The sequence below is a fragment of the Anser brachyrhynchus genome, assembly GCF_964034855.1.
Source record: "Anser brachyrhynchus genome assembly, chromosome: 7".
In the NCBI taxonomy this organism is placed as follows: Eukaryota; Metazoa; Chordata; class Aves; order Anseriformes; family Anatidae; genus Anser; species Anser brachyrhynchus.
The window spans coordinates 38,933,925-38,948,758 of record NC_137701.1 but is presented as its reverse complement, the minus strand read 5'-3'; the positions used below and the strand labels follow the sequence as shown (position 1 = coordinate 38,948,758).

General features: G+C 36.3%; 1 protein-coding gene across 3 annotated transcripts in view; it reads left to right on the top strand.

Moving 5' to 3' along the window:
• Positions 1 to 14,834, top strand: part of LOC308197859 (uncharacterized protein) — a 365,283-nt gene that overhangs the window by 285,883 nt on the left and 64,566 nt on the right. The window contains exons 4-5 of one of the 3 annotated variants that reach the window (XM_080599063.1): positions 11,931 to 11,988; positions 12,729 to 13,568. The exons of 1 other annotated variant lie outside the window; for it this stretch is intronic. In XM_080599063.1, coding sequence (XP_080455189.1) covers positions 11,931 to 11,988; positions 12,729 to 12,761 — 91 coding nt within the window. In that variant the 3' untranslated portion in view covers positions 12,762 to 13,568. Of the gene's footprint in view, positions 1 to 11,930; positions 11,989 to 12,728; positions 13,569 to 14,834 lie in introns of those variants that run through there. One more of the 3 variants, XM_080599064.1, reaches the window with a different exon arrangement.

Below are 14,834 nucleotides of genomic sequence, written 5' to 3'. Positions count from 1 at the left end.
TGATGGAGATATAAGAATGATTAGGAAAATGCACCCTTTCCAGGTAGCAAATATTACTTGCATTGGTGTTGTGGACAGATCCCTTCCAACACATTTCTTTGAAAAACTACATTCAACTGCAGACATAGTGTTTTTTTTTTTTTTTTTTTTTAATCTTTTCTCCACTGTGCACTATACATAGCTTTCATTTTTACTCAGTATAGTTTAGGAGAGTAAGGTACTTCATTATGCATCAAATATCATACCTCTAATAATAAAATAAACTTTTGCAATATCTAGGCTTATTTTCTGTAGCGTACATGTTGTAGGTCTCAGCCACTTATACGTCTGTATACATAAGTAACTTCTGCTGAACTAGAGCATAACCTCTTAGAAATATACTGTGAATTGATCTAAAGACTTTGAGTGAAGGAGATCCTTATGAATTATTCCTGTGACTAATTATTAGAGAAGAGTGTTGTGTTTATACTGTGAATTTCAGTATGTGTTTCTGCATTTTCCAAACTTTGGATTTTTTTATGCTATTTTCTCTAAAAGTGACTTAGTTTTCTATTTTCCTTCTGCTAAAGCCACAGTTTAAGCCTAAATAAGGATAACTAAGAAGGATTTAGCTTAGTAAATCTCTTCCCAAGAGGATATTTTTTCAAGTAATTTCAGAAAGACTTTTTGAACCCCCTCCCAGATTTGTGACATCAAAGCAGTAAATAGAGAGGAGCACTCCTGCCCATGTCCTCCAAAGATGGAAGGGAACTGCCTGTTCAGCAAGGTAAGACCTGGGCTGGATAAAGAGGCATGGAAATCATTTGGCAGCCTGCAAGGTGTTAATTTGAGCAGTGATAACATTGCAATACGTGACTAGTGTTTTTTCGTATGCTGGAAGTTGCAATATTCAGACACGGAGCTCTTCTTTATGCACTGTCTGAGCTGCTGCTATAGGTACTAAAACCCAGAATGGCTGCAGAATGGCAATCACATTGGCTGCTTCAGGGCTGGATGTAGGACTGCGGTCAATGCCAAAGCGGTAAAGGTGTGAACTTTGGTGACCAGCAGTTATGGAGATTGCAACGGCATTATCAGCACAGTGGAGGAAGCTTGTTAGTTAGGTTTTGTCAGGATTAGCAGTGATGCCGTTTTCTTCCAAAGTGTGTAAGGTGAATTCCTAGAGAGCGGTGAACACATAGGAAAGGCAACCACTGGTGTCCCTCTTTGCCCGCATTTGGTATGCAAGGGCGCAGGCATCCAGCGAGCAGCAGACAGCACTAAACAAGGACTACCCCGCTGCAGAGAGAGACGTGCAAAGTGAGAGCAGCTGTGAATGTTGGCATATTTAGCTGCTAAGAGCTGCCGACCCTCACAGATGAGGCTGGCACAAGACCGCAGGAATGAGGTTGGGGTAATACTAACAAGACTGAATTGATCTGCATATATTACAAAGGAAGACCAGAATACTTGCATAATCACAAATCTGTAAAGTAGGTCCAGGGGAACACCTTGACTTTCCCAGGAAATTGGAAGGCAGCTGTGAATGTTTTTGGCAGAAAAGTGGTTCTGCATTTGAGAACTGTCAACCGGCCATTGTTTGTTCTCTTCGGCTGAGCTCGGTTTGAGTGTTGCTGAAACTCACTCTGAGTAGCCCTGTTATAAGACTTAGTGTTCTGTGTCGCGGACCTGGAAAAAGTGAAAAAGAACATCCTACCTAAAAAATTGTGTTATGATACAAAAATATAAATATATTATGAAAAGTCTTATATACTGCTTTAATTAAAAAAATAAAAAAGATTTCTTTTGTAAATGAGAATTTGTATATCTACCTTATATAAAATTATGTTGATGGTTTAGAAATTTCACATAATTTTAATTATTTTAGATATATTCCTTATGAAAATGTTAATATAGTCTGGACATATTTGGCCAGTACTTTGAATTACAGTACAGATATTGTAGAAAGTTTAAATGAAAAAAGGAAGCAAGAGCAGAAAGATGAGAAAATGTATCAGGTCTTTTCTCTAATAAACAAAAAGAAAATAAAAGTCATGTAAGTTAGTTGCAGAAACTTTTGTTTAAAAACTTTAAACTTTTGTCTACTGCACTTCCTTAGGCACGTACAGTTGCCCTCCCTAAGGAATTTATCTATTTATTTATTTATTTACTTACTTTAGCAAATCATGCTGTTTGAAAAGGCATAGCAGAATATTTTAGCTATCTCAGGAATTGCAAGTTCAGTCTTGCATTGGTGAAGTACATAATGTAAAGAGATGCCTTTAGAGAAAGTAGCCTATAACGCAAGAAGACAAATCACCGAATTGGAATTGATATGTTCCTTGTACTTGGTATGTTAATTTATATGCAACAAATTTATTTGATCCCAAATTCAGGAATTTAACCAAACAGTAAGATAATTACATGGCCATCAAGTGAAGAAATGAAAACAAAAACAAAAACACATCAAGATCCCTGTTGCAGAAAACAAATATATAAGTTAGGGAACAAGCGACTAATCCTGAAGAGGAAAGCAATATACTAAATAAAATACTATTCCAGGCATGTAACACATGTAACATCAACGTTATGATTATACAATGAGAAATAAGGAAATTGGAACTAAAGAGAGAAAATTTGGCATTAATGCTGACCCTTGCCCTTCTAATTTTTGAAATGTTTTTATTTTTATTTTCTATGTTCACAATGCATATGCCACTGTGCTCTACTAATGCAAAAATATTAGATGTAGAAAAATAGCTTAGTCTTTATTTGATTTTCAAGTCTGACTGAAGAAAACAAGACAATATACAGCTCCCTGCCCAAATACAGTCAGATATATTTGGTAGGTTGTATTTTTTTTTACGGTGAAATTCTCTTTATTTAGTATTTAAATACTGGCCTCATAGTTAGAAAATTTATGGACTCCCTTAGGTATTTCTACAAGAAAAATGAAAAAGAATCATCAAAAGAATTTCAAGGTCAGATATCTATTCTTTGGGTTTTGAATAAAATGTAATTGGCTCATTTTGATACTTACATTCAAATTTTCAGGAAAAAAAAATAAGGCACGTTAACTAACTAGAAAACTCAGTTTTATTGACACTTATATGATTTTGGATCCAAAATGATTTAGGAGATAAGTCTTTCTGCTTAATTATTTTTTATTTTTATTTTATTATTTTTAAGAAATTTATTGTAAACTGTTAATTGTTATAGCCAATTCAATGTTAATAAAATATTGCCTGTATACTTAGCAAGAGTTAAAGAATTTTTTTCACTGAGCAATGTACTCTGAGATAAATAAGCTGCAGCCTTCAGTTGGTCTGGAGACATCTCAGGAAAAGTATGTCTCCAGTTCTTCACATTCCTTTTTGGATGGCGTTTATTGTGTATGCAGCCACTTGATCTCAGAAAACATTTGTTGGATCCCCAATGCAAGCAACATTTAGTAGTTCAAAGTGGATAATTGTCAAATGACACCCAGGATTGTGCTCAAAACTGTGAGGAAAAATACTGTATGTGTATACTAATTACTCATATTGAGTAGGAATGGGCTATCCATATAATATGCAACTTTATAAGCATAAAAAGTACTAAAATAATTTATACTTGAAAACGGACTGGATCAAAAGTGCTGTTTTTGGAGACACATCTGTTTTTACAAAAGCAGCAAATATGAGTCCAGAATTAATTTCCTTCATTATCTGTATTGAAATATGTATCATAGGAGTTTTGATCATCCCATCTATGTGAAAAACACCAGACTTTTGGCTAAGCTGGTCTTATTGAATACCTAATATTATATTTTTAAGAATTTACATTAAAGACACATGCAAATGAATTATGCGAAAGAAATGCAATTTATGTATGCTTACAATTTTTTCTGTTATGTTTATTTATTTATTTATTACTTCTTCAATTGACTCTAAAACTAGTTCATGCACTGAAAGGAACAGAATTATGCAATAGCTCTGAAACTTACAACTATAAAACGTAAAGGGAAATTAATGAAGAGAAATGCACCAAAAGAGATGACTTATTGGAGTGTCACTTCTCTTTCTTCACATAAAGTCATTTCAAGCACAAGATATATGCAGTTATGTAGTGTGAATCAGATTACTAAATGTGAATGTTTGGAATATTTCACAAGGTGCGTTTCAGTAATGTTTTCTTTTTTCTTTTTTTTTTTTTTTCTTCTCCTTCTAAATACTGAGGATGCATTAAGATAATTGCAATAGTCTAATTAGACTTTCTCCTAAAAATGACTTGTCTACTAGTGGTTTAATAGATGAAGGATTTTAAAGGGGTTATAGGGAAACAGTTACTGTAATCAGAGAAGAAAAAGTGCTGAAGGTATCGTGAAGGCTCATAATTAAACTGAAGCTTACAGCTCAATTAAATTTGAGCATCATTATGCATAAAACATCAGTGGGCATCAAGAGTCCAATAAAAAGAGATGCTATCAATGTTAACAGCCAAAAGGTAAGGCATAATATGGATTGGACCAAGACTTTGAGATATATAGTCAAGGAAAATCGTGAATAAATTTGAAGTTGAAGTACAACCTAAGCCACAGCTAACAAGCTGATTAATATATGTTTGACATTGGATATGTAGCAACTGCAAGACACAACATTGAGCTCAGTTGTACGTAAGCCACAATAGATTAGTTTTGAAGAGGTGAAATGCAGGAGTGATTTATCTGATACAAACAGGACAGGCAATACCTTTGTGAAAACATCACTAGTATCATCCAATCTTGTGCAGTATTTGTTGTATTTAGATGCAGACATACCGACCTTCATTTGGATTCTCATTTCACTTTTATAGCTATATAATTTGGCAATGCTTCCTATTTCAAGATCCCTATAATCATGTAACTCCTTTGTAAATATTCTGCAAATACTTTATAAATAAGCAGTAATAGAGCAATCAAGCAGATGACTTGGATTGTGAGTACACTGAATCCAAACTCAAAGCAGCTCTCTCAGCACAGAGCTTTTCCTGGAAGTAATGGGCTTGTGTGAAATTGATGAAAACCTTAGACGATGTTTTCTTTTATGCACCTAAAGGGAGCTGAAGGCTCAGACCCACCAAAACTATTGTGAAAATCTTTGTAGCAGAGTGGGTGATGATTTGAATCAAAAGTTCAGGAAACTGTATCTTGAAGTTTTCAAGTGTTTTTCTTTCAGTTATTTTTTTTATTTTTTTTTTGTAATTTAACCAATGCAAATGCAAGACTCAGAAAGTTTAAATCTCACTGAATTCCTACTAATCGTATAAATATTTGGAAAAATAAAAAGTGTGACAAAAATTTTTGTAATGTTGCACACATACTAAATATATTGCACAAAAAATAGTATAAGATTTGTTTTATGAGAAAACAGCTTTTGATGATTTGTCTGAAAGATACAGCAGGTGCTTGCAATGGCATCAACGAAAAATTAAGACGGTATTGACTGTGCAATCTTTTTTTTTTTTGTAATGGGAAATTGAAGTTAATAAGTGGTGCTAGAAGTAATGTTCTAGATGTAAAGATGTATCTCTAAATGAATGAAGAAATCTTGGCCTGCAACATGTTTTATCAAGACACAGGCATTATTGGAACAATATTTGTAGATTCTCTTGTTGGTTCTGTTTATAGCTGTGTATGATCTATTCTTCTTCCCCTCTTTTGTGGTTCTGCCTGGATTGGTACCTGAAGAAACCTCCAAATCCCACTTAGAGAACTACATTAGGAAGAAAATGTCATTGTTTATTATAGAAAGAGAAAAAAAAATCTGTAAGTTATCAGCATGGAAGTCTGTGTACTTTGGATCCAAGTTCTTCCCATACATGCACAATACTTGTACAATTTCCATTGTCTTCCTGAGGACTTATTTGTAAAGCTTATTGGGCATTACTTGTGGAAAAACTAGTCTTTGTCTGGAAGATTATTAGCACTTACCAGTTTCAAAAATTTTCAACTGCACAAGCTGTCAGGTTACCAGATGAAGTATGTGGTGCAAAGAGGCTGGAGGGTCTTCCTCATCTAAAAGCAGACTGAAGGAGACCTGCTGTGGTGGAGGTTTGGATCTGAATGGGGGTCTTCTGCATTCTAACCAAATGCCTTTGTTTTCAAGCTGTTTCTTGGGACATTCTCTTCACTAGATCAGAGCAAGAGGCAAATTCAGTTGGTAGCTCGTAACTCCAAGTGTTATTCAGTAAGAAGGGTGGCGTCATGCAGAAACCAGTATCCCAGATATGATCATCTATTTGTTCATGCCTTAATTAGCCATTCTGCTGTTTATAGTGATTATCGTTTATTTCACAGAGTGTGTTATATGAAATTAAGATGCTCCAGTGCTAATTAAGAAAAGCCTACTAAGCCACATAGAAATGCTTTCCTGATTAGAGCTTAGACACGGGTTACCTGAGCATCAATGGCTCTGCAGTGAATGCCCACGTATATGCTCTGTGGCAAATGCGAAGTAATTTTGTTTGGCACATGAAGAAAGAAGGATAAACTAATTTAAATTTGTCCTGCCTGGTTAGTTCTTGTGAGGTAAATTGGTACTCTTTGACACTACTTAGGTTTTATTACGAAATCAATAAATAAGTGTGCTTTTTACATTAGCCACAGCAGCATGCTTGCTCCTTCTCTGTCCTTAGTATTTTATTTTATTTCATTTTATTGTTTTGTTGTATACTTGTTATAACATTATATTGCATTAAATAATATTAACTAAAATTACAATCATTTTAATTCATATTTTATTAAATATTCTATTGTTATGATATAATCATATTCTAATATTATCAGTGATGGTGGCAGTGATATACATCCATTTCTGTAAATAGGTAAATTTTTTGTGCAATTGAAGCAATGATAGGAACACCATGGGATGAAATAATTTAGCAACTGTGAGTTCAGCAGAAGGAGTAAAGATCTCCTTGTTACATGGCACACTTGTGTCCTCTCAGAGCTGGCTCCAAGCTTGGGTTCTCACCTTTTGATAAGGTTAAGCCAAATCTCTGGTCATTTTAAGTACACTTCTGTGGTGACTAGACAGAAGAAAAAAAAAATAGAGATTATTTCCATAAATTCAGGGTATTCTCCAACCAGTAGAAAAGCTACAAAAAAACACACATTACAATTTTAGAATCATAAAATGCAGGAGAAAATACCTCCAAATTTCATGAAGGAAAGGATTTCTAATAAGGACCATTATAAAGTGCTCACAACATCTCAAATCATTGCACTAGTACAAAAATTACTTATTGTTTTGTTTATGTCAATCACCAGCTTTTGGTCTATAACTTGGTAAAAGCATTCAAAGTCATTTGAAAACAAAATACTGTTGCTAAAAGTTACAAAGGGAATGACTTTGGCCCATGTTAGTTGTTCCTAGTGTTTTGATACAATACCAGGTGTAAAATAATTCAGTTATAAGTGCCCAAATAGACAAGTCCTTTGTGTTTGAGATATTTTATGTGAACCCTTTTTCCTTCCATTAAAAAATACACGGAACACTGAATACAAGAAAGAATGTAACAAAATGGTAAGGGTCTCACCAAGCCAACAAAACCAGGCAAATTCATAAATCCCATAATCTGTCCCATTCTGGGTTGTTATGTTTTCAATATTGTAATACGCTGACCTAAGTGAGTGAGCAAAAAACGAAGAACATAATATTTCATCTTGCTGTTTTTTTAATTCTTTCCCAGAAGATGCTGTTAGTACCATGAAAAAGTTGTATTATAACAAAATTATATAAAAATAAATTCCCTCCCCCCAAGCCAATAGGTATTGTTTTACAGCTGGGAGGCAGAAAACATATTGGTTGAAAACATTACAATATTTAAAAACCACATGGAGTTGTAAAAATTGGAATGAGTCCCCTAAATCTTCTATAAAATGGTTAATCAGTTGATCCTTAACAACTGCTATGTACAGTACAGAGAGCTTATAATTCACAAATGCAGGTTCAAGCAGTGTTCCCCAAGGATGGGGAGAACAGATTGGAAGACTGAAAAGAGAGGAGAGGAAGGCAGAAAGAAATAAAGAATAAAAAGGAGGTCAAATTCTTCATTTCCTTTTCTATTTTTCTTTTTCCCAAATATTGTTCCTTGTTTCTTAATTCTGAAATAATCTTCTCTCACTCTCTCCTGATGGAAATGGAAAAAAAAAATCTATTTTGGAATACTAATTATTAAGTTTCTAGCTAATTTTGTCAAGTCTTCTAAGAAACACTGCAATATTTCACAAAATTTAAAATAATGGGCCTTGCCAGCAGTAAAGAAAAGATAATTTTTATTTTTATTTCTTTAATGACAGTCTAACAATAGTCACACAACTCACCAGTGCATTCCAAAAATTTCATGCTGTCATCATAAAAATCTGACTGCAGCAGAATCTGTCTGGCACTAGACATAGCCCTAATGACCCTAAACTCACATGCGATCCCTGGTGATCAAGAGAAGGAAAATACAGTAAAAATAGAGAAATATGTAAACTGCTTAAGTGACAGAAAAATACTCTCCGGAGAATGTCATTCATCTTTTTCCTGTCTTTCACAACTGTCAGACGTACCAGCTCTCTGAGCTTGTCTTTTGTTTTTGTTCAACAGGAAGCATAGGAGAATTTACTAGTCACTTGGAAAGTAAAATTAGTGATGAAGTCAGGTCATTCCCCCATTTCAGCAGTCACAACAGTACATTTGCGCTGTTTAAACAGGAAGCATAACATAACCTGTTCCACTGTTACCAGTGCTGGTAGAGATTAATTTCCCTCACCAGACTTCTGCTTCCAAGGGTTATTTAATGAGAAATTATGTCTTAATGTAAACCAATAAATAAGGTTTTACATGAACACAGAAAAAGTCTTAACATAATCAGATATATATTAAAAAAAAAAAAGTTCTTTATATGTACTTTTATTTATTTTTTTAATTTTTTTTGGTAACGAAAAGTGGCTTGATTTGAATAGTGGTTCACTTCTAGCACTACTATAAATTAAGCAGCGAGAAATTCATAGGATTCTTTGAAAGTTCAAAAGCATTCCAGAGAAATCATTCTGAAGAAATAAAGAATTTAATAGAGATTGATAAATTTTTGCCATATTGTGTGACTTTTGATGTTTTTACCTTTAGCTTTTGAAATCAGTCTGGTAGCAGACTTCTTTTTGTCTCTCTTGATTGTAGAGATAAAACTGAAAGTATGCATCTTAAATGTGCTGACCCTAAAAGCAATGAAAAATATCAATGCAGTACTGCTTTGAATAAATTATCGCCATTTTAGAGCTATTTATAGTGTTTAATTCACTATGATTTTTATATTAGCAGTCAGCAATAGCGGCCTTTCTGAGTTGTGCTTTGTGTGGCTGTGCTATAGCAATGTGTTTTAGGGGTCGTCTTTTGCACCCATTTGCACCCATTTGACTGGTGCTTGGGCTGGGGCTCTGGGCACCATGAGGAGCCTTTCCTCTGAGGTCCTCCCTTTCCTCTCATGGGAACTCCTGCAGACAAATTTGGCTTTCACGGAGCTCTTCTGAGGCAAGCAGAGTCAAACTTCCTTATGAGTGGCATAGATGGGCCAATATGTGAATTTCTACTAATGAAAGTGTCCAAAAATAGAAAGATCAGTAAGGCCAAAGACAACCCCCAATAAATAAATAAATAAATAAAAATCACTAAAGCAAACAACCCCCCCAACAAATTAACAGTTCAGAAGGGTGAAAATCCTGTATTTTAGGAAAAAAATCTCTCTCAGCTCAGGAAGGTTTCTGTCCTTTTGAGGTTTGGTAATAATGATGCTGCTGGGCTTGCATCCACGTGAACAGCAGCTGGACAGTACCTGGACAAGAGTCCATCAGGAAGAGACATCACTTTCAAAGGTGACTCTTCAGGGAGTTTCCTGCTAACGGAGGAAAAAACGGGCAGCTTGATACAGTCCTAAGCTGTATTTCTGCCAGGAAGCTGTGTTCCTAGCAAAAAGTCATCTCTTCCCATATAACTCTATATCTCGGCATACCAGGAGTTCGGAGAATGACGAACAGGCGATTTCAAAGGCAGGTTTCCTGATATATAAAAACTTCATTAAAGCTATCAGAAATCCTGTACTCAAGTGTGCTGATCATCAGCGATTCCACTCTCTCCTGACCAAAGCGTGCACATCCGCAAGTTTCATTGCAAGTTTATAGGCCTGCGTCTGCATTGCTGTAGTATTTTATGCCCTGCAAATATTAACAAATCTAGCTTCACAACATCCTGAGAGGTAATGTCAGGAAAACATCACATAAATATTTTAATCTCTCCTCTTGCGGTAGAACTTTCACTTCCCTTGCACACATCCTTTATGTTTGTTGAACTTGTATTTATTAGTCTAAGTTTTCTTAAACCAAAACAAAACAGTAATTTATCTCGTTTATTTCTTTCAAAATGGTGTTCTTAAAGTACATCTTGCAGATAGATTATCTGTCCCTCACAGCAAAGCCTCACAATGGGAGTCTAATAATTGCTCTTTTTCTAATTTCACTAAATGAGTTATAATTATTTTATGTCTGTTTTATGGTTAGTGAATAGTATTAACCTAAGCTCTAATTATAATATAGCTTTCAAAGAAATGTATGGACACTAAATTGATGGACTGCCAGCTTATGTAGGAATATCACATAAAGCAGATATACAGCTAATAGTTTAAGGCATAGCATGTTAAAATTCAGGGGCACAACTTGTTCATGAATAAGTAACAGGGTGTAAATTCATTGACTATCTTTTTTACTAGATCAAACAGAGAAGCACATGATTAATACATGCCAAAATGAAAGTACAGTTAAAGTTGAATGCTATTTATACTTAGATATAGGGTTTCAAAAGCTTGATCAGAATCTGAAAGTCAGGTTAGTCAACACTATAATGACGGATATTACATCTGTTGTGTTATGATCTGTCCTGTTTGAGACAGAGAGAGCATTATGAATATTATTTTTACAATGTACCTCATTTTTTTCCATGCATAAAGTGGTTGCCCACCAAATATTTTGCAATTCCCTTATTGTCAGTGGTGGCTGAAGATCAAAATGTTAAAAATCAAAGATTTTAACATGTCTGCATGCTTTATGTAGCCTCTACCTACCACAGATACAACCTACCCCTGCCAGTGTGACATCTGCCTGCAGGCTGGCAGCCGTGGAGCCTCAGCCCCGTGCAGGTGTGGAGGTGCCCAAACCCTTCTCACCTCTTCTGGTGCAGAGCTCCAGTGCCCAGCACCAGAGCAGCCTCTCCGGCAGGAACTCCTAGGCTGTCTGGGCCAAAAGAGAAAAGCAGAGAGCCCCTTCCTGTAGTTCTGTAGGTTGTTAAAGCCCCATCGACTGTGCTAGGCAATGGTGAACTTTTTACAATTTTATTGTAAGTAGTGTTAGTATAACTTATATAAAAATCCAGAAAAAAACAAGCAAACAAAAAAAACAAAACAAACCAACCAAACCGCAAAACACCAAAACAACAACAAAACCACGACAAGCACACCAGAAAAAAAGTGAGAATTTCCTTCTCCAGAAGTGCTCCTTCTCAGTCAGAGACCCTCAATATATGTGACATGAATTGATCCTGGATTTAGATTTGAAAAGTCACTTGCAGACTTGTAGTTAAAAAGCGCTGTTTGAATTAGCTTCAGACTAAACAAATTAGATGTGTAAAACACACCTGGCTCTTATCTAGCTAACAGCTAAACCTTGGACTATGAGAACTAAATAAAACCTATGAGCCATTTCCTGGACACTATGTGAGATTTTCCCTTAAGTTTATTTTTTAAGCCTCAGTGTCTGTTTCTTAATTACTTAAAGGTCCGTGGATTCATTCTGTTGTATGAAATCAAATATAAATTGTTTACTAGATTTAAGGGGGCAAGGAGATTATGCACTTTCTTATTTTTAATATTTCTCTCTCCTATCTGCTGTGGCTGGACAGAAATTTCAAGCAACAGTTCTTGGAAACCATATGGAGATCAGCCTGGGAGTTTTGCAAGGTAAGGGACTGGCTGCGATGCCAGGATGTCTGACTGGGTGCAGAGATTCACATCCTTTCTGTTTCAAAATTATTCTATTGTAACAATTTTCAGTCTAGTTTAGTTTGGCAATGCGTCCTTGTTTCTAAAGGTGTCTACACTTATTTGACTACAGAAAATATTTACTTTTCTAAAGGGCAGCTTAACCTTTGTTTAAATTTGAGGTGAGCGAAAGGTCATTGTAATTATTTGCTGTATTATTTGTGTCACATCTGAGTTACTATGAAGGCTGAGCATGCATTGCCTTTTATTAGGAAACTTAACAAAACCCAATGCAACCACATATTTTGCATTCAGCAAATAGTTTGCTGAACTGATGGCAGTTACAGGAAACTTTCACCATGCAGGCTCTGACTGAGAACAGCTAAGTTAGCAGGAGGAGTAGAGATGGGTGGATTGATGTGGCAGCCATAGCCAGTTTTTTTTTGAAATACCTTGTGGTTGGGAAAAGAGAAATTTAGGTTCAAGCCTTCCTGATAAAGAGCTGCACAGCAGCAAAATTGCAACAGCAATGCAAAGGTGACTTCATGGCAACATCACGTTGATTCTGCTAACTGAGGAAGCAATCCCAAGGCCTGCTTTCCCATAGATAGATTTCCAAAAATGTAATCTTCTCATAATTTGCATAAGAGGTAAGGTAGAAGAAATATGCAATATTGTACATATAAACTATAGCTGAATGTTTCACATCACCCTTACAGGTAGGAGCATTTGTGTGTGTTGCAGAAGGGTGATAATCGCCCCTGGAGGCAGCTCCACCATGGGTGGCTGTGGCTCCTCAGCTGGGGCGAATGCAATTCCCAGGGTGAAAGCCACTATCACCCTCTTGTTTTGTTGCTGTTGACTTGTTGCAGTTTTTCTGGCCTAATGTTTACTATTTGTGAGATGTTTTCTTGTGTAAATAAAGCTGCCGCCTCTACCTTGGTAGGAAGTTTTGATCCAATAGATAATGAATCTCTAATCTCGTTTGAGACAAAAAACAAATGCCTTTGCCATAGAAATTGCCTTTTAAGTAGAGCAAACGAACATGTAACTACCGTTAGATTAGTACGTCTGCCTAGAGTCTGAAAAAAGTTTTACTTGACAGTGCTTGCACACAGCAAACGTGTGTTGAAAACATCTTCAAGAGCAGAAACACCACTGTGAATTTATATGGACCAAAGTAGTGTAGTATTCACAACTCAATACTACACTTTACATTGTGATGTTACAAGTAAATTATTCAAATGGGTAGAAAGTATTCCAGGAAGTACAAAATATTTCACGTCCTTTTTCAAGGTACAAGCCTTGTTTGCATCAGTGACAAACTGATGCTGCTAACTGCAGAGAAGCATGCAAATGAGATCAGGATGGTTTTAGCTCCAATCCGTGTAAAATGGGAAAGGGAAGAATATGAGATCCAACCAGATCAGAAAAGAAACTGGAGTTTGGTCAAGGCAGAGGAGTGACTCCCTTGTTAGTTGGGAATGTGCCATGTAATGTTTGATGACAGGTGACCTGCCCCTCTGGACTCAGCAGGAGCTGGTAACAGAGAGATGCTCTGCAGGGCAGAGTGTATGTTGAGATCAAGCTCTAATTTAAAGCCAAAAAACTTTGCTTGAATTTGTTACTTGGAAAATATCCCAAAAGCAGCTTATTGTGATAGACTGAGTGTAAATAACCAGCACCTTCCAAGCTATTCCCGTGATAAAGCATGGTAGCTGGGAAGGGTTATTGCTCCAGCTCATCACTCAGATGGTTTTATATCTGCATGGCAAAGTAGCAAATATATACGGATCTGGAAGTGCTTGATACATGGGGTATTCAGAGCATGCTTTTCTTTATTTGTGTATATTTATAGTCACCAACTAAAGGAGCATTGACCCTTTGATAGATTAATCTAATGTACTTCAGATACAGTAACACAAGTAAAATGACTTTGACAGCGAGTCCACTTGTTAGTGCTTGAGTTACTATGCAAGTGGAGGAAATGACAGGCCTTCGGTTCAAAAATCTTTCCCCAAAATCAGCCTGGCTGCCAAAGTACACTGCTATATTGAGTTGGTCCTATCTTTCCAGTAAATAGAGTTTTTTGTCTTTCACTCAACAAGTTCCTTTAAACAACATCCATTTAAAAACATCAGAGAGGAGACGGAGGTGGTAGCACATAGCCAGCAATTGCGAGGCAGGAGCAGATTGCACGGACCTCAAAGGGTCAGGTGAGATTATTGCTCTGTGGAAACAGGGATGCGAGCAAAGGGAAGCAGGGAGAAGGCCCTGGGTGACCTCCCAGTTGGAGATGAGCGTGCAGGGCTGCAGTGAGGGTTCGCCTTGGCAAAGGTTCCCCGTGGGGTGGGAGCCTGTGCTGGCCCTGCGCAGTGGTTTTGTTCTGCAGATAATGTGACGGGGGCTCAGCTGGAAGCGATGCCATTTTTCTTGTCGCTGTGGATCAAGTCAGTTTTCTAAAAACACCCAAGCCCTTAAAAACAATTTATTTTTTTTTAAAGGAGCTGCCGGCAAGACAGAAGTCTCAGATCAGAAGTTTTCTTGTAAAACTCCTGGGGAGTATTGTTAACCTGCAGCGCATGTTTGGTGACATGTCAATCTTCCAGCTATGCTGCTCTGGCTAGGAAATGATAATTTATTGAGGTCAGTAGGTTAATGGGTTGGGCTACGTGCTACCAATTGGTACACATAAAATATATTTGGTCCTGTGACATACCTAAAAGGTTTTCAATAGAGAGAGGCTTGCAGTAAAATGTGTGATGAGTTGTTCCATTATTTTTCTCTGAGAGCACTTTTTTTTTTTCTTTAAAAGATAAAGAAAA